The 20,801-nt window shown below is 39.5% G+C and overlaps 1 protein-coding gene across 8 annotated transcripts in view; it reads right to left on the bottom strand.

The window, feature by feature from the left end:
- Unc80 (unc-80 subunit of NALCN channel complex) overlaps positions 1 to 20,801 on the bottom strand; it is a 173,199-nt gene that overhangs the window by 114,269 nt on the left and 38,129 nt on the right. For 4 of the 8 annotated variants that reach the window (XM_075951959.1, XM_075951963.1, XM_075951960.1 and 1 more), the window contains 9 exons: positions 19,959 to 20,105; positions 15,785 to 15,932; positions 14,206 to 14,354; positions 11,642 to 11,808; positions 10,529 to 10,627; positions 6,592 to 6,806; positions 5,473 to 5,579; positions 4,309 to 4,405; positions 1,767 to 1,939 (listed from right to left, as the gene is read on the bottom strand). In XM_075951959.1, the coding sequence (XP_075808074.1) occupies positions 1,767 to 1,939; positions 4,309 to 4,405; positions 5,473 to 5,579; positions 6,592 to 6,806; positions 10,529 to 10,627; positions 11,642 to 11,808; positions 14,206 to 14,354; positions 15,785 to 15,932; positions 19,959 to 20,105 (1,302 nt within the window). The remainder of the gene's footprint in view (positions 1 to 1,766; positions 1,940 to 4,308; positions 4,406 to 5,472; positions 5,580 to 6,591; positions 6,807 to 10,528; positions 10,628 to 11,641; positions 11,809 to 14,205; positions 14,355 to 15,784; positions 15,933 to 19,958; positions 20,106 to 20,801) is intronic. The other 4 variants (XM_075951965.1, XM_075951961.1, XM_075951962.1 and 1 more) reach the window with 2 other exon arrangements.

Genomic DNA, 20,801 nt, shown 5'->3' with positions numbered 1-20,801 from the left:
TCATGCACTAACCTCTACTTTTTTTGTTTTTTACCATGAAATTTATGAGATTAAAAATAACAAACATATTGTAATTAAAATTGTTATGATTCAGAAGCAAGCATTAATTTGTTTTACTGATAATCTTCAAATCCCTCAGAGTGTCCTTCTTGTGGCAAGCCATGTGTTTCTGCAGGCACACATACATATCTTAATATAAATGCTAAGAAGTTTCCACATGGGAAGCAATGGTGAATGGGCTCCTTCTGGTTTTCCATCACCAATGAATATAAATGAAGTAATTCCAGTTGCCTGATGAGTCTCCTTGCTAGTGATGACACATTTATTGAGGTAGAGTTCTTGAGTTTCCATAGATCAGCTCTGTGGGAAATCTGATATACATGCTAAATTTTGTCTATAGCTGCTTTTCTTGGGAGAATTTTCACAACTTTCACCCAAATCTAAAAGAATCAGTGTTGCCAAATGTTAAGAGTAACTGGTTTGAAGAAGGAATGTGGTGTGAATACTCAAGACTGAAAATATTTCAGGTCTTCCTATTATGAATTTATCATGTATTCTTACAATAAGAAATATCTTTAAAGAATCAAATGCATTTTTGAATAGTTAAAAAAGTATTCGCAACTTACTTAATTATGAGGACATATACATATATTTTCAAAGTGTCCTGATACTAATTTTAATTTATTTAAATACTTGCTTGACAGAGAAAACATATGGTGTTGCTATAATAGTCCTGAATGGAATTAGAAGATTCTGTTCTGATCCCAGTTTTAGCACGAAATTAGCATATGACCTTGATCAAAGTCACCTGAGCTGGCAGAGTTTTTGACATTCTTAAAGTGGCTTCAGATTACTTTTTATGAAGAATCAACATAAAAGGGTACAGAATATAGGTTCTCTGAGGACAGAAGACAGGCCTGGGATCCAGTCTAACCTTTGTGGACTTTCTGCCACTGGGCTATAATGTGATCTTCCTGGCTCTGGCTGTGGAAAGGCACAAGGCATGCTATCTTAGGCTGTGACCCTCACTGAGAAGACTAGATGACTAGACACAGAAAGCCTTTAGATGTAAAACACAACTTGGTTCTTCGGCTAAGTTTGCATCTTTGTAATTGCTAGGACCATGCTTGCCACTGAGGAAGATCTCAATGGATGCCTGTTAAGTTAGTTAGGAGTAATAAGTCAAGTATTTGGTAACTAACACACAACTTTAATCCCAGTACTTGGGAAAGAAGAGGTAGGCAGATCTCTGAGGAACTTGATCTACATAGAAAGTTCTAGGCTAGTCAGAGATACACAGTGAGACCCTGTTTCAAAATAAACAACCCCAAGAACTAATACATGATCATGTAAGACTATTATATTGAGTGTTAGTATATTGCAGGCACTGTGTGGAGGCTTTTCTACTTAGCATCTTATTTAATCCTTGCATCAGCCCCGAGAAGAAAGTTTGATAGTAGCATTAAGCCTCATTTTATAGTTATTGGGCTAATAAATGTTAGGTCAGTTTTCCACCTCAGGCATCCTGAGGTTAGAATGCTTTTACATACCAATGGTCACACTGCTAAAACATGCTACCTTCTAGTGAATTATTAATATTTCCCCCTTCTATCTACTTCTCTTACCATCTTTCTTCCCCATTTTGACACTAATTCTGACAAAACTAAGCAAATATGAACCCATCATTAGGGTTAGGAATAGCGATCCTTGCTTTCATCCATTGCTAGCATGAATATGAGTAAGGGTGGAGAAATTCTGTAACTTACTAGGTCCAAGGCAGCGGCAAGGATGGATGCATCAGGAATTGTCCCTGGCTCACAGCAGTTGAGCAGAAATTGAAAACGTTTCATGCCTTGCCGGATCGCTCCCAGATTCACCACGTTTTTGCTTTTTCCACCATCTTGGTTGGGAGAAAGATGATCGTCGAAACTGTGGCAACCTGTAGTGGTTGTGTCATTGTGAAAGGAGAGAGGGAAATGGATCATAAACCAGTGTCAAAGTCAGACCAGTACGTTTTCCGTACTGATGGCCTGAAAACTCTCTCCCACTCTTTCCTGTCCTCTGCACCTCTAAGATGCTGCTATGAACACATTTTGGCTTGTATTAATTGGTTACATGCAACAGATAAAGATTCAGGATTTTCACTAAACAACTTCCCTGTAGGGTCCGATTTCTTTGTCAGTCTGTCTCTAAGTTGCGCATGAGATTGGCGCATTTGAAATAAACAAAAGTGGGCGCTTAAGTTTTAAGCTCACAGTTGAGGAAGAGAGTGCAAAGAAATCAAAGGGAATGACAACAACCCAAAGATATTCTCATCTCTTCCATGAAAGAGAATATTCTGCACATGGGAAAGTCAGGTGCCTTTGTTAATTAGGGCAGCTATGATAAAATACCACAGGCCAGCAGACTTGTAAACCACTAATATCTGCCTCTCACAACTCTGTGGCCTGCAAATCTGATCTTGGTTAAAGGACAGTAAATTCTTTCTGGTTTAGTTATATCCTCAAATGCCCTTTCCTTGTATGTGCACAGAGATATCTCTCTTTTATATAAGAGTACTAAAACCCATTCATGGTCATGTGACTCTCATGATATCTTCTAAACCTAACCACCTTTCCAAAGTCTCATTTCCAAATGTTATCACATTGTGAGCTGGAGGTTCATAACATGAGCTTTATATGGATGCAAGCATTCTACCTACAGCATATGGAAATCTATACTGCATGGAAAACATTCATTAACAAGGAACATTTCCCACCCCATCTTCTTAGGTTTATGTTGCAGGTACATCGAGTTAACACTCCAGTGTGTAGAAAGAACTTAGAGATGTGGTCCCAGCACCAGCCAGGTGACATCGAACTAGCACAGCACAGACCTCAGGACACACATTAGCATCATTCTCATAGAGCAAACAGGGAAACATTGTCTTTATGATGCTGATGATTCTGAACACTAGAGATTGTCTCTGAAATTCCACAGGAAGTGGGTAGAGAGTGAACAAACTGGAATGATGAAGCTGTCAAAGACCTAGGCTGTCAGGAAGAGCCTTGGCAGGAGTTTTTACCTTCTTCAGTACTGAGAAACAAATCTAAATCCTCAAATATTAAACAAGTGCTCCACAACAACCCAAAAGTTCCAGCCTATGTGGAACTTATCATGACACTCATTGACAGAATGACAAACTAGCAAAAGCTGACCAATACAAGCAGCTATGTGATGAGAACACTGATCATGTATTTTAAAGTTCTGTTCACACATTTGCTACAACCATGACTTAGTTAGACTATTGGCTGCAATGATTAATTTCAAATATGGCCTGCTGTATTCCATCTAAAGCTCCACAGTTCACAGTGCTCACCATCTACCACACACACACACACACACACAGAGAGAGAGAGAGACAGAGACAGAGAGAGAGAGAGAGAGAGAGACAGAGACAGAGAGAGAGAGAGAGAGAGACAGAGAGAGAGACAGAGAGAGACAGAGAGAGAGAGAGACAGAGAGAGACAGAGAGAGAGACAGAGAGAGACAGAGAGAGAGACAGAGAGAGAGACAGAGAGAGAGACAGAGAGAGAGAGAGACAGAGAGAGAGACAGAGAGAGACAGAGAGAGAGAGAGAGAGAGAGAGAGAGAGAAAGAAGTCAGGATATGTTAGAACCAGAAAAGCTTCTATGGAATAAAAACAAAAGAAACCAAGGATATTAGGCGAAAAGGGATCAAAAGAGAGGACAGGAAATGAGTGAGGGGGTTGCGGCACTGTGTGTAGCTATGTATGTGTGGTTGCAGATGTCATCACTAGGACAGATCATCAAGTTTATGGGCAAATATATTTTCAGATTACAAGGAAAGATTTCCTAACAATTAAAGCTGTCTGACTCTGGAACAAATTGCTTTGTTAAGTTGCACACTCCCCCTCAGCGGAAGTGCACAGAGGGAGGGTGGCCACCTGTCAGCCACGCGGTGAAGCGATGAACAGAACTCTGAAGCTGAGTGGTGGGTGGATAGAAGGTCCTGTGACTCTCAGATTCTAACAAAGACAAGAAGTCATGTCTTATTCTCTGCACACTCAGTGCCCACCAGGGGGTGAGAAACACAGTGAGGCTTCTATAAATGTCTCTTCTACAAACTGGTAATAAAGAAGCTATAGATAGCAGTGAAAGACACATTTAAAGAACAAAGGAAAAGATAATACAAATAGAAAATGACTATTTTTTAAGAGGTAATTTTGGGAAAAAAAGAAACAGAGAAGTATTTAAGTAACTGAAAAGAAGAAAAGCTGAACAGGATCCTTGGGTTATTGACAGTTACCAAGACGCTTGAAGAAATTCTCCTCCTCTTCTCGGCCATTCTCCATCCCACTCCCTGGCCCACCTTCAGAAAGCTTGACAGCACTGGTGAACTTGACCTAGGGAGAAAAGGAAAGCCATTAGCTAGTCCGCAGCCAATCGCTGGGCTGGTTCTACTAGCCCTTGGTTTGAAAAGTACATTGTTTAGGGTGTGAAAATGTTCTCTGGTTTCCACATCTAATAAGTGCTGTTATGTAATACATTTTCATGTTCCAAAAAAGATGTCACTGCAGGTGCGCGGAATGCCAGATGAAAGATCAGACGCTGAAAGGGAAAATAATTTAATAAACAATTTAGACATGTGTAGTGTTAATTCGGGTAAAGTCCAAAATGAATGTCGTATTTATCCTTAGTGAACTCAACCACAGCTGGAAATCAAAGAGAAAGATGTTGAGACTGACTTAAATTTACAAGTCAATTTATAACATAATATTCTCCCCTACTCCCTTCCTCCCTTCCTCCTTCCATTCCTCCCTCTTGTTTCCTTTTTCTCCCTCGTTTTTCACCCTCCTAGAATTGAATGTAGGAACTGTTACACGCTAGGCAAGCGCTCTATCACTGGGCTACATCCCTAACCTTCTTGTTGACTTATTAACTCACTAAATTGCCCAGGCGAATCAGGCTAGTCTTGAACTCATTCTGTAGCCCCACTTGGACTGGAACTAAGACTGAGTTCACTTAGTCTGCCACTAAGCTCTCCAAGGCACTACTAGACTTGGCTTTATTGACTTAAGGTCAACTCAGTAAGACTGAAATGACTTAGCACGGAAAGGAAGCTGGAGGCAAGCAGACTCAAATAACTGTCTGGAATTTTTGCAAAAAAAAAATATGTGCATAAGAATTCCAATGACATTTCCTTAATTTCTGTCACTCTTCCACATTCTTCATATATACATATAGCTATAAAGATGTAGGCAAAGCTAAAGCTATTTACTGCATCTTCTCTTAGTTTTGCTCTTATGGTAGTTTAATAAGCAAATATTTCAGTTTCTATTGCTTGTCTAATTTCTGAACTTGTTCAACTCCAAGGTTTGTGTAACTCTTTCTATACATTTAACATTCTTTAGCCCCAACAGTTTTTAATCAGCGATCCTGATGTTCACTTTAGGAGTAATGTCCTGTTTACCTTGGAACTTTGCCTGATGAAAGACAGGCGATCTACAGAGCTAATGTCCAGGAGGTCCTCGACACCATCTGCCAGGCCAGAGAGGGAGGAGCGCTTCAGCCAGTTTCCTAGTTAACGATATTTTGAAAAATTAAGCTGTTATAGCCTTTGATTTCAAACGGATTAAAAGAAATCCCAGCACGTACTGAACTAGCAATGAAAGTCAACATGGCTCTAGTATAAATAGAAGCAAAAACAAGTTGTGTTTAGTATACATGTTTTGAATTACAATGTTCAGAGTTGAACTATAAAATGGCACGAGCACATAAGTGTAGGACAAACAGATCTGGTCCCTTCCACTGCAGAGAACCACGATCCATCCACGCATGCTGGACAAGTTCTCCATATCTCTTGAAAACCTATACATTTACCTCCTAAACAGTTCTCAAATCTGTCTATTTCTCTGTTTCTGCTTAATCCACAATCTAAATGTTCCTTTATTTTTGCCTGGGACACTGGCAGCTTTCTGTCAGATTCTCTTACCATATGCAACTGTCTTTTATAAGGTTCACCAGCTTGCATTGTTCTGCTCTCTCTGACACTTGGGTGCGTGAGGGACGTGGTAAAGTGCCACCTGACTTGCACATGATCAGGCTTGCTCTTCTGAGGCAGTGGGTCCGCCATTTTCCTATGGAACGGGTTCCTCCCAGTTCCTCCCAGCCTATGAGTTTTGTACATTACCCTTGGACTCTTCTCGTTCTTACTTTGTGTGGGTCAGGCTTCGTTTGTGTCTGCCTTCATAGTACTGCCTGTTTTCTCTTACAGAATTCATAGTTTGCAACTGCACTTAGTTCTGTGGTGATCTGCTTTAGTGGTAGTGGCTCCTGCTCAAATTCAGCAACACCAAGAGTTGTGTATTTTGCACAGAGCAGATATATGCAGTGGATATTTGGGAAATATCTGCATTTAGCAGAAGCGTGAATGAACTAATGGAAGGATGTCAGGCGAGGGCTCGCAACTTGAAAGCTTTTCTTCTCAATCCACTGACCCCCCCCCCCCATGCGTGCCATGCTCTGTCTCGATTACTCATGGATTTGATGGTGTGATAATAAGCGAATCCATAAATAAATACAGACATACTTTTACCTATGGGGAGTTTCAACTTCTTCCTCAGGGAGATTCTGCGCGACCGTGAGCGAGCACGTCGGTCTGAGGTGTTCCCTGAGTGGGCTGTGGTACATTCTGAAGTGTCTTGCTCAGACTGGCTGCTGGTGTCACTTGCTGCACTTTGGGATTTGAACATCTTGCGCCAGAAATCTTTCCGTCCCAGATTGCCCCCTTGCATTTGTTCATCACTACAGAGAAGTAGAGAATAGGGTTAAATAACATCGCACAGCTCAGTGCCCTCTCGGCTCCCAGCTCTGGTTTTTAGGCAAATTGTGCAAGATGCTCTTTGATGGGCTGGATAGGAGAAGAGTGGGAGAAAGCATGGGAGTCGAGAGGCCAGCATTGGCTCTGAGCTCTTCCTGGAAACAGTGCTGTATCAGTAACCTAGTGAAGGTGGTCATTTTTTCAACTTTAATAAAAAAGCTAAATATTATTGCAGATGTCCACCTACAGTATGAGTCATAACAGCAGAAGCACTTGAAATGCCAGTAAATATTTAACTTTTTTAAAAGCACCCTGGCTCTTGTGCAATGTCCCAGCCCTCCCTGCAGCACAGTATCACACTGGCTAAACTCTCAAAAGGATGTCCATGAATTAATGAGTGAGTGACCAAAATTTTATCATCATGTTTAAGGGATATGTCATTCTGCAGCCAATGAAGTTGAAAAACGTGTCAAGTTTACAAGTGAAAATATAGGTCTGACTAAAAAGAACATGTCAGAAGACCTGAACAAAGGTTTTCAATTAGGAGAAGTGACTAGCATTATGAGAACTTTATCTTGAAATAATAATAACAATAATAAGCTAAAATTCTCATTTTTTATCCACTAACACTGGATAAAAAAGATTAATGTGGTTAGAAGGAGAAAGTAATGTCCCATCATACTGGAGATAAAGCATCTTGGTATTTTTGGAACATTTATATTCTGTGCAACAAGGTATATTTTTGAAAGTCAATATCAAGCCCCTAAGCTAAGAAATTCAGTTTCTAAGAAGTAATATCAAGGGAAAGATGGGATTGTTCATAAGACAGGAAGAGGTATGTGTGGCCAATGTTGAACGTAGATGTAATCTCAGGGTCTAAATCTGGGACTTCCTATAGTGACAGAGTCTTGACTGTGTGTACCATTGGCTACGAATGCCGTCAGTCAATTCCCATGCACATTGTTGCCTTCACTGGTGAAGGCACAGTTCTCCACGACAGCCTTACAGTCAGAATTCCTTCCTGGTCTAAGTCAGGTTTTAAGATGAACATGACGAGCCAGTACTATTACAGACAAAATTCAAAAACTTTGTATTATTCTCAAAATAAAAGTGATTCAGTTTAAAAAAAATCTTATTTCAGAAGAAGGTTGTCTTAGACACTATTTCTGACCCACTGCGAAGTTAAAAGCAATGATCGAATGAGTTAAACAGGATAAAACAATGTTAATAACCTTTAGAAATCACACATGTGATCACATGTCTGAGTGTGAATTTGGAAGTGCATGCTCAAAAATGTTCCCAGCATAAAATGAAAGGTTTGCAGAGGTAGCTTTAGTAGTAGTATTTTGGTATTTTGATTTCCCTTGTATAGTCTTCTGTGTTTTCCATATTTCCATCTTGAACAGCATGCATTATGCTTGTAGTTTGGAAAGAAATAATACTAGAAAATGTTTTAGTGTTGTGAGGACACTTATTTAAGGATTTTATGTAAATTTTGTTTACATGTTTCAGGGTAGAGTCCTAAATTGATCCAAATATTGATAATATTGTATAATACAATCCTCTTCAGGAAATAAATATACATAGTAAGTTCTATATATTGTAAGGTTTTCTTCTAAACTATGCCATTATATTTATGAATAGGTATATATTTGAACTAGGTTTCTAGAATTGACAAGTCTGTCAGCTAGGAGGGCAACAGTGTGCCACGCTCTTCTTTGCTTCCCAAAGAAGAGGCATGATGGTGAGAGCCTGCGTAAGTGCCCTAGTTAAGAGAATCTTCCATATTCAGGGAAGTCGTCATTTATTGCCCTCTCTAAGAAACTGCTACATTAGCAGCAAGGAGCAGCAGACAAACCATCACATTAAACCATCACTAGAGTTACTAACTCGGAATGTTGGGTGTTTAGGAAGAAGGAACAGCAGGTGAATGGTGGCAGAGTGGGGTGGGGGAGCAGAGAGAGAAGAGAACCGAGGTAGAGGAGGAGCCAAGACTAGCAGAGGAACTTGGCACCTTTCTCTAAACAAAGGATTCTTCGTGTGCTCATTTCTTGAACCCATTTAAATGATGGAAAAATTCCATATTTGAAGATTTGTGACACTATTGCAAGCAGAAATATCAATGGCAAGGCATGTTAAAACAGTCATATGCCAAATGTAGAGGAATTTGGTATATCTACAGAACACCGAAAAAGAGAATATCTGGAGTTCTAGATGAACCCCAAAATGTGTTAGCATAGCCAATTTTATTTTGAAAATTAAAATTATCTTTTAGGATATTTTCATTTATCAGATTACTTCAATAGTTGCCAATGCTAATTGGGGGAAAAATCATGTTTCCTCTAATGTCTTTTAACGAGTCCTCTGGCCACTTGAATATGAAATTTATTTTACCAGTTCTTTATGCTCTATTTGGAGCTAAATTTGGACCCTTGTCATGTCTTTGAGGATTTCTATAAAGGAAAACTTGAAGTTTAATACTGAAGAGAGAAGTTAAAGAAAGTGAAATGAAAGCTTAATGAAAGTTGAAGGTTCCATCCTCCGAGCACTGCACGTTCTTCATACACTGAATGCATATTATTCATTTCTTCTGGAAACATGTATATTATCTAAAATGAGTGAAGCTCCATCTTGGTGCTATACCTTTATCAATAAATACATGTGGTTACTGGGCCCATTTACTTAACTAATTGCAAAAAGGCACAATTTCTATGATTCTGAAGCACACAAGAACTGTGTGGACATTCATGGTTTTGAAGAACTCATTTGCATATTCCTATGTTTGATGAATATTGGCTTCTCACCTATAATTTACCTTGTTATGAAGGAAGGATACACTAATACCTAGAATATTTGCAAAATTACTAGAACAATAATATTATTAAATAGGGTTGTGGGAAGCAAAATTGTACACCTACAATAATGTATGTTTGAAATGTAGATCACTCTACGTGTGTGTAAATAATTCCCAAAGACAAATGAGTAATATGCTCACATGGGCCTAGTCTGTGCACTTAATGTCTGTAGTAACCTCACACCTTCTGAGGCACTAACTTGAAGATGCTTTTGACTTTCATCGGTGTGAAAACCAGAGATAAAGCTGGGTGGTGGTGGCACAGGTCTTTAATAGCACTTGGGAGGCAGAGGCAGGTGGATCTCTGTGAGTTCAAGGGCATCCTGATCTACAAGAGCTATTTCCAGGACAGGCTCCAAAGCAACAGAGAAATCCTGTCCCTAAATACAAACAAACCATAGATATATTGATGTTAAGACACTGGAATGGGTCTAAGACCGAAGTACCATAAAGTAGAGTCTACATTTCAGTTGAAATTCAGCAATTTTGAAACATACCCTTTTTTTTCTAAAAGAAAAAAAGAGTATTCATTGAGAATAATGAGGAGCAATTTATCCATTTTAAAGTTGTGACCCTTAAACAGGGAAATAAATGGCAGCTCAAATGCACACCAATTTTCATATTTACTGCTGCTGAGTGAAAGGCGGAGGTACAAGGAAGGCAAGAAGGAAATCCAACTAGAGAGCCTTTCTCCAGGCACAAAGGTTGTTATTTGGCCTCACCAGGACCAATCGGTGGCACTGGGAATATAATTGTAAGAAACAAAGACCCAAAAGTAGTTTAGAAAATAAATTTTCTTTCAATGTGAAGTGCCTAATTCTCTTCATTGATGACAAACTTGATTCTGCTTACTGTTCAGGTGTCTGTGAGGGGCGCCCAGACATGAAGCTTCGACATTCCTCAGGAGCAGAGGACACCTGGCCCTTCTCTGCGATGCTTCCTGCCTCCGACCTAGACAAATGGCACCAATCACAACAGAGCAGGTCAGCACTGTGTGATCTCTCATACGCTCTCCAAAGGGAACCGTTGGCTACTGGCAACACATCTGCCTGCTAGCATTTCTCCCCATGAGCCCATTTTGTGTGGAAGTTAGTTTACTACCAGACCTGATTCCCCAGCAGTATCTCACTACAGCAAACAGGGGCATTACATGCAAGCAAAACTTGGAGTCTAGAGGTTTTTAATCCTTGTAAGGGCTGTCTAACATACAGTAGGCATGAAATAAACACACAATTACTGGAAAGATAAACAACACAGTATTGCGTAGCAATTTTTCCCTGGAGTGTTGGGAACTGAATCCAGGATACTGTACAAGCTAAGTAGGTACTTTACTACTGAGCTATGTCTCAGTCCAGCAATTTGTCTTTTCACTGCCTCTAGAACACCATTTACTGAACAAAAGAACATGGTGTCAGTAATTGTTTCTCTTTTCTTGGTAAAATTATAAATTATATTTTAAAAAGACTAAAGCAAAGATAAAGTTTTACAATGCAATTAAGAACTACAGAGTGAAATTTGAGTATATGAGCTCGTTCCATTTAAAAAAATAAATAAAAGAGGTTTATTTAACTCATGGCTCTGGAGGCTTGGGAAACCAAAGGCAGGTGATGATGGCTTCTTACCATGTTGCTATGGAAAGGATGTTACAGGGCATCACATGGCAAAAGAGTCGGCTGTTCATAGAACACTAACTCTCACACAAAGCCACTGCCGTGATAATTTATGAAAACACTAATCTATACCCATGTGGCAGATCTGTGTAACCCAATTTTCCCAAAGCTTCCACCTTAAAAAGTCATTTATATTAAAGCTTCAGTCAGACTATGTGAGCGATACCAGTTGTATCGGATAGCTTTACCATCCCTGTGCCGACTTTGTACCACCCCGGGAGACACATGGACAGCATGCTGAAGGGTAACGTCCTCCTGACGGTTAACAAACACTAATATCCAAAGAGCTTCCCACCTTTTACCACCTGCAGGCTTAGACTCCTGTCCATTTTCCTCCACCTTTTTCCCTGGCGCTAACTTTTCAGCGCTGTCAAGCAGAGCGCTAAGCGCCACTCTCCTGAAGACGTTCCCATGAGCTTCTTTGATAAACTGGACCAGCTGGCGGATGTCACAGTACAGTCCCTGTTTGGAGGCAAGAAGAAGGTTTGGGAGCAGTCAAGGTCACCAGAAAGCTGTCTGGTGAGATGTCCTGGGGAGAGAAGTCAGTCGCGTGGGTTTTGATGAGCAGCAGAATCATAAAAGGAGGAATACAAAACACTCCTGCAATAATGGGTGTGTTTGCCTCTGCCAGACCTGACCAAGACTTTATGCTGAGATCCCAGCCCTGTCCCCTCACTGCCCACAGCCAAGCTCACTCACCCACTATCACCCACATCCTAGTGGTCAGAGCAAAGCAGAGTAAAGATAAAATGGCCTTGTCTGGACCAACAACCGCATGATGAAGAACCTAGGCACTGGTACATAGGTCTCTGAAACTCTATTAATTTCCCATTTTCCAAACACCCTTTATAAACTCCATGTATCTCCTCCCCTTTCAGCAGACATGCCTTTCCCACTGTGTCTGTCCCTCACTGTTAGAAATAAACATAATATTATTTAAATAATAAAAAATAGTACCATCTGCTGAAGTAAAAACAAAAACCAAAAAAACAAAAACCAGATGTGTTTGGTGTTCCCATTTTTCCTACAGGAGAATGCTACTCTACATATTCAGTAGAGGAGAGGATAGAGAGCAAGCTTCAAATTCATAGTCAGCTATACCACTTGGAAGACATCAGTCTATGCTCTTAAATGTTGGACGCCCCAGTTTACTCTATTAATTGTGAGTTCCAAAGAGAACATTATTGTGCCAGAAGAAGAGGAGGAGGTGAAGAGGGGAAAAAAAGGTAACCAGAATTTTGTTTAGAATGGAAACTTTAGCCCCTAATCAGCTTCTCCATAAGGCCTGGATTATTATGGTTTTATGTAAAGTAATTCATTTATATAATTCTAATGAAGGTTGACATTGTGAGGATGATGAACTTTCCTGGACATACATAGTAAATGATATGTATGCTGTAGTTGCACTGAGTGTGCTATGGCCACGAACCTAAAATTGTGCAGAGGGGCCTATAATGCCAGAACAGTGGTGGGTTAACTTTAAAAAATGTGTATATACTTATTTTTCCTTGAGATACTAAGTTTTGTTCCATGATTCCCTTCTTTAAAGTGGTAGTTGCCTCAGCTTTGTGGTAAAACAGAATTTAAGGACCTAAAAAAAAATGACCTTGATACCTTTGTTTTTCAGAACCCTACTACAATGGGACAATTATACTCATGATATTCAGAAAGGAAGAAGGACCTTCATAGACAACAGAAATAATGTCCGTTGTGTCCTGTGGGGAGCAGGGCCTTGAGTCCTGCGCTCAGTTCTTCATTTGCCCATCCATGGAAGAGAAAGACAGCTAAGAGCAAATTTTCTCTTTTCACCAGGGCCTGCAAGGGCCTACACATCAGCAGGGAGCACTGTCGTAAACAGCTCCTGACAATGGCCGGGTTCTACTCACTCTAGATACATTGCCTGAGACTTTGTGGAGGGGAAAACCTAAGAGTGACTCGTTGGACTCAAGTTATTCTGCTAGGATAGCAGTTCATAGGCAAAGGTAAGCCTATGGATAAGTAAAGAATTTAATATTTCTTCTATGTATGAAGTTATAAATTAAGATTTGTAAGAACTCACATGCATCACAATGAGCTTTAAATATCATGTCTAGCCAGAACCAAAACGAATGTATGAATGGTGTCTGTGTTACATTTGAGGTCCAAGAACATTGCAGGGTTGCCATTGACCGTAGCAAAAGTAATTTCCATTTGGTTTATGAAAATTATGTTTATCTAAAATGAAGCACTTTGTAGTTTAGGATAATATAAAATAATGCCCTCCATTTAGTAAAACAGCAGCTAGGTCCACATGTGTAAATGAGCTCATTTCGATATAGAAATCACAGCATCTAACAGAAGTAGGAGGAATGCTCTTTTGGTACTCAAAGCGGCCTGAATTCACCTATCTGTGTCAAGTTTGTCTTCTTGTATCTACACTGAGTATCTCAAGACATCCTGTTCTTGGAAGGACTTGGACATTTCATAATAGTTTTCTCCCACACTACTTGCAACTTCATTTCCACATGCTTTTATTCAGAGGAGATAAAGATTATAATGTTCAATAAAAGAAAGTGAAACAAATTTCAATAGCATATTTTTATGAATTCTTGAAAGTAAATACAATTTCAAATAATTCTTGTAATAACATAACATATTCTATCTATCTCCTTCTTTCTGAAAGGCTAAAAATACCCATATCCGTGTCACCATGCTCAACACAAGCCTGTGTGGTTGAAAAGGAAGATAAGAAAGTTAGGGCTCCATGGTGAGATGGGGTGACACTGGAAAAAAGTGGATACTGTGACTTTAGATGTCAGTTTTCCTTCTTCCAGGTCACAGGATGTGAGCTGCTGTTAGCAATGGGAGAACACTTCTCACCAGATTCTCAGGGCTGTGTAGCTCATGTGTGGTTGAGGCACAGCGTGTGATGAGGGACTTGAACATGGCCCCGACGATAATGCCCTCCACATTTTGGGCTGTGGATTTGTTGTCCACTGTGGTGAAGTTATTTCCAAATCCAGCCTTGTCTGGAACACAAAGGCATGTGTTAAACGCAATAAGCAACCACAGGATGTAAGGAATTGATTGGCAGCTAGGAAACTGGGAAGGTCTGCATGAAAGTTCAGACACGGTGATTTAAGATTTACCAGTGTAATGATCCCTGTGCAGATTAGAAAAACAACCAGTCTGCGTCACAGTCTGTGCTGTGATGTGGCCCTGGCAGAGAAGCATTTGGGTTGATTAATCTTAGAAAGGAAAGGGGGTCAAAAGAAAGTGGGGGGAGAGAAGGGAGGGGAGAGGGAGGGAGAGAAGGGAGGAGAGAGGAGGGAGAGGGGGAGGGAGGGAGAAAGAAAAGAAGAAAGGAAAGAAGGAAGGAAGGAAGGAAGGAAGAGAGACCAACTTACTGGTTTCTCCACAGAGGAAATATAATGTGACTGCACCTTCTGTGGTGGGGAACTCTGGCTTTTTTAGGGGAAATTATCCAGTATGTCAGAAGGGGCATGAGATTGGTCAGCATGAGCTATCGGCAAGGCCAAAGTGTTGGAGTTCTTGTAGAAGAACTGTTGCAGGTCAGGGGAAACTGAATCCTGCTAGCATTTGTTGCCAGAAGCTCTGGGCACATGTGGGGAGGAACCACTTCCACTCTCCTTCAGCACAACCTCCTTAACACAGGGCATGGAAAATGCTGGAGACCAAAAGGCTATGAACCTCCATGGTATTTTAGACCTTTTTTTTTTTTTTTGACATACCCACAGATCTTGAGAAGACACATATGCCTTTTGTGGCTTTGCAAAAGGAATCTTTATGACATGGGAGCCAACTGTGTATTGTGGGAAGAATATATACAGCTCTCAGAGTGATGGATAAGGATCTGTGCTGTGCTGCCCGTCTGAGTCACTATGACTCACTCTGTCTCAAGAATCCTCAGATGATCAACCCTTCACTGTCTGGACCAATACTGAAAGTAATGCTGAAATCTGTGCTTAGAGTTCTTCCATCAAATTAGAAATGAGATGGGGAGAAGAGAGAGGGGGGGGAGGAGGGAGGGAAGAAAGGAGAGAGAGATTTAAGCTTATAATTTGTAAATTATTTCAAAGATCTTGACTATAATCCTTGCTCAATGTTTTCAAATTTCTAAAATGATTAAACTTTCTCTTAGAGGAGATGGTTATTTCAAGGGGTCTACAAGGAAGCAATATTTTCTCTTAGCGTGATAAAATTCCTATTTAATGAGATAAATTACCTTATGAGGATACCATGTGTCATAAAATTATTCAGAGGCATCTCTTTGTTTTTATTACACACAGTCCCACATGCATACGGGAACACATGTGAACAGGCATGTATAAATATTTTTCTTCTGAGTTCTAGCCCTAGACATTGAGTGTGCCAGGGAAACACTACCTGCTTCACCTCACAATGGCAGCTCCTCACACTCAGGAGTGGCTTTACTTACTGTCAGTGACTGGCTCCATACAAAATCCTAGCAAAGCATGCAAGAAGTCCACTACATTATTGAGAGAGTCCTTGTTCACATAGTCTCTCATGGTTTGTCGGAACTGCATCTTATCTAGCTTGTATAGCTTAGTGAGGCAGTTCTGGGCCTGCAATGAAGGAAGAAAAGTGAAAAAGTCACAAGTACCAGCTTAAGCTCCAGACACCATTAGTATGAGACAAAAGTTGCAGAGGGCAGAGACTCCCTCCCCCTCCCTCATACCGCTACCCAGTCCTCTCCATGCTAGGCCAAGTCATATGAATAAGAAGTGGGCAGAAGACAACTAGGCAGTCAGAAGGAGCTTGTATTCGTGAAAAGCCACTCCTCAGAAAAATCCAAAGCTAATGTTCAAGGCTGGTCCCAGAAGAACTCAGTCTTTTCACCAAGGTCAAGATTTTAAGAACTATTAAAAATAACAGAAGATTAAAATTGAAGTAACTCATAGAATATATTGTCTACTCTTAGAAAACCTCAAAGGCTTTCTGCAACTGGAAAAAGCACATAAGTTTCCTGAACAGGCACTTTGAAGTTAGAGAGTAAAAACCAGGAGTAGTGAGTGGAAATCCAGTGACTGTTCACATTTTTTGATTAATTAATTCGGTTTTGAGATAGGGCCTCAAGTAACCCAGTATGGCCTTAGGTGAAGATGACCTTGAATTTCTAATCCTCCTGCATCCAACTACTGAATTCTGGGATTATAGATGTGAACCATCATACCTTGCTAATGTGCTACTGGGTGTTTCCTCAGGACGCTAGGCAAGTACTCTACCAGCTGAACTGTAACCAGCTGAGCTGTACAGTGACCTCTTATATGCCCAAGAAGGAAAAGATTCTTGGAACATATAAGAGGCATAAAATATTATATTCATATATTATGTGTTTGTCTTTGAGCATGAAAGAAAGTATTGTATAAGTATAATTTGGTCTCATGACATAATCCTTCTGCTCAAAATAACAGTATATTTCCTACAGTCTAGTAAATAAGTCTGCCTCCTTGCAAAGGAAAAGAGAATAATTCCTACCATCCACAGCATCAAAGTCCCAGTCACTGTCTGCAGAGGTTTCAGACACAACATTCTCATACTACTGGGAACCCTGGGAGGCTGCTAGCTTCCTCCTCATTTGTATGGTGCTTTGCTGTAAAACACACGTTTCTTGCATGAAAAGGCACCAGGTCTTACTTTATTATTTCCTGATTTTTTTTTTTTTACAGTTGAAGAAAGTGAGGTAGAAAGAAATCAAGGGTTTTGTCTAAGCTGATACTGTAAGTGCTGTGGGAAAGTCAATACCAGAAATCAGGGTCACTCCTACTGAGGTGTAGTTCTGTGAAATAGTCTTATTAACTCTTCAGACATGGATGGTCCTAAGGAACTATACTTAGATACCAGCCACTCACAACAAGAAGTTGAGATGACTGATACTAGAGATTTACTGGTGCCTCGAAGAAGGCTATATGAACAAAAGAGACACAAGAGAAGTCCTGAAGATGGGATGGAATGGGGAAATGGCGGAGGTGTCTGGGCTGAGAGAAAGGGCCAAAAGATCAAGAAAGGAGATGCAGCTAGGGGAGACCACCTTGAGGATGGAAAACTTTGCAGTTGGCTGTTGGCATTGAGGGAGGAGATCTCTGAGAACTGGAATCCTATTGATGAGTTTTTACTAATCACCCAGTAGAAAACTTAGGTTGTGTTACTATTTGATATGGTTGTGACCCAGGAAAAATACTTGGATACTTAAAAGGAAAAAAAATAGAGTAAAAGGAACTTGTAACTCACTAGATAAGCCTTTTGGTATGATCCTGCTAAAATCTCTCCATCTGTATCAGTGAGAATTTTTTTTCTCATTATTCCTTCACTTTATTTTAGAAGATTTTGAAATCAAGAGTTTTTTTTTTATTCCAGAGAGCTTTATATTTACATTATCTCAAACAGGTCATGGTTTTATTTGTCTTATTTTTATAAAATAGATGCTGCTTTGTGATAAAGTGATGTTTACAAAGTGCTTAAGTACAATGTGCACTGTACCGATGCAGCTATCATTCCGTACATGATTTATAAAATCTTCACCGTCATATTTATAGAGGGAATTAAAAAAAAACAAGCCTCTAAAGTACAAATTACTTCATGCTCTGTATTAAGCACACCAAGCAGGTATAGTTTCATATCTCTATTGTGAAAGCTACAAGTCTATCTATCTACAATGCTATGAGAGTTTGAAGTTCTCCAGATGTAAAAATTCTTACTCTGAGTAAACAACCTATTTTTTCAAGAAATATAAAAACATTAATTAATGTCTTTTCAATAATTTGAAATACTAGTAAATCATTAGAGAGATTGTGTGTTAGACCCTTTAGACACTTTTTATATTTTGAAGACATATAAAAGAAGACATATTTTTTCAATAATTTGGGACTACTAACAATATTAGTTTAATAACTTATGGATTATTATGGGTATTAGAACCATTAGGCACTTAGAGAGTATCACTACAATAATATCTATCTATCTATCTATCTATCTATCTATCTATCTATCTATCTATCTATCAATCATCTATCTATCTATTTATCTATCTATCTATCTATCCATCTATCTATCTGATCCAATAGTCTGTTATAAACGTGAATATATTCTTAACTTTTCAAGAAAGATTATGTTTGGAAAAGTATAGTTTTGAAGCTAGACACTTTCCTGGGGAAGTCTCTCAAACTTGTGCATATAATATCTATAAAGAATGCAAAAGAGGTCTAGAAGACCAAGAAATCAGGTTAAAAAGGCAAGTATAAAATTGGCTGGCCAGTTTCAGAAACACAAGGTATGCTTGGCCATGTAATGATAGCAACTTCTCTTCTGACCCAACTAGTTGTGTTTTCCATCAATTCAGAAAAACAGAGTATAACTCTCAAAGCCAGTTTACACCTACAGTAAGATGCTTCTTTTTATAGTTTAAGTTGAATTAAGTAAAATTGGTCTTCTGTATGAGGTATGGTGTGTTTTCATTAACTTTGACAGTTTTTATTCATGTTGTGACAGAATTTTGATACAAGAGTTTTTATTGCCTTATTAATTGTTTTAATATTTTTAAATTTTTGGTCTCAAAATCTAGATCTTGGTCAAAATGTCTGAGTTGGGGAATTTAAAAGTTAAACATTGTGACCATACCTCCCAAATACACAAAATAAATCAAAATGCTATAACATAATTGAATATAAAAGAAAGAGAAATGGATAAATCAATGGATGGTAGATGATACATTAAGTGAGAAATCTAGCATGCTAATTCTGTATGAACATTTCATGACAAAACCTACACCAGAGAAAATGGGCTGGCATCAGATTTTGACATGATCCTAAAACTCTGCAAAGATATGCCAAAGAGATTTGTGCCCAAATTTGCATGAAATTTTCTTTTTCAAAGAATATTTTCTTATAATTTTAGTTCCAATGTAGAAATGAGGCAACTAGCCTGGATCAGGCTTGTTGGAGGCAGGTTCTTGCTCAAGTCAGAGGGAAGGTAGCAGTTGGTAGACGCAATTGAACGTGAGCTATAATAGAACACATTTCCTTACTGCATGCAGTCCAGTGACAGCCCATATGCAGAGTTTCAAGTTTCATACAGTTCAAAGAAACATGAGCTCAAACATACAGAAGATGAGGGGCATTCTCAAGCAAAGCAGCCGGATGCTTGGCTACTTTTACAGTCCTGTTTTGTCTCAATAAGGGCCACTTTCCATTTCTAAATAAGAATATCAATGCCTTTGACCCCTCCTTCTTATGTGAAATGCTTCCTTGTTACCCAGATGATCGAAGGAGCCTCTGCACAGAACACCAGATGTTTACTAAATGATGCATCTGTGCAAAGTTCTTTCAGACTTCTATTTAGATGTTCTGATTCTGCGCCCCTTTTCCAAATGCCCTGCAATCGCCAGGAGGCAGACCGGCTTTCCTAAGCCTCAGTTTTAGACGCTTTGGGATGCCTTGTGGGAATCCTCTCACCCAAAGATGGCGTTGGTTGCCTATGAAATACAATATTTTCAGGAACATTGACCCTCATTGTCAAAGGACTCCTTCCTCATTTGGAAGTATGGAAGAGAAAGAGAGAGAAAGAGTAAATGGAATCTACTTTAATTCTCTTACATTCTCTCGGAATACCTGGTGTCTCAGACGATCTCCAGAGAGCCCCCGGTGTCCTTCTCCACAACCATAGGCACATCCCAAAGACTTGACGATTTTGATGAGCATAGTGAGGGCAAGCCTATGGTTGCTTACAGGTGTATTTTCATCCTAGTAACCGTGATTGAGAAAGAAAGAGAAGCCTGTTGACTTTGCCACCAAGCTTTTTTGATACTAGAATTCTATTTATAAAATTAATGTGTGTTGGGGGCTGGAGATATGGCTCGGTGGTTAAGAGCACTGGCTGCTCTTCCAAAGGTCCTGAGTTCAATTCCCAGTAACCACATGGTGGCTCACACCCATCTTTAATAATATCTGGCGTCCTCTTTGGGTGTGCGGGAATACATGGAGGCAGAATGTCGTATACATAATAAATAAATCTTTTAAAAAATTATTGTGTGTTATATCAATTTAGAAAATAAAGTTGTCAAGAGTTCAACAAACACACTTTTTAAATACCTAGTACAGGGGCTGGAGAGATGGCTCAGTGGTTAAGAGCACTGGCTGCTCTTTCAGAGGACCCTGGTTCAATTCCCAGCACCCACATGGCAGCTCACAACTGTCTGTAACTGTAGTTCCAGGAGAGCTGATACCTTCACACCAATGTACATAAAATAAAGTTAAAGAATATATTTAAAAAAAATAAAAACCTAGTACATGAACCAACAGAAAGAAACTTCATTCTGAACATCCTATGACAATACAGAATTTGAATGTGTTTATTCTAAAACATACTTTCACATCCTTGATAATGTTCAGAACTACAACCTAGAGAGAGACAGTAGGAAGACCAACAGTGAACACAAA

Source organism: Microtus pennsylvanicus, chromosome 17 (assembly GCF_037038515.1).
Source record: "Microtus pennsylvanicus isolate mMicPen1 chromosome 17, mMicPen1.hap1, whole genome shotgun sequence".
In the NCBI taxonomy this organism is placed as follows: Eukaryota; Metazoa; Chordata; class Mammalia; order Rodentia; family Cricetidae; genus Microtus; species Microtus pennsylvanicus.
Note: the sequence above shows the minus strand (reverse complement) of the source record. Positions and strands in the feature narration are given on the sequence as shown.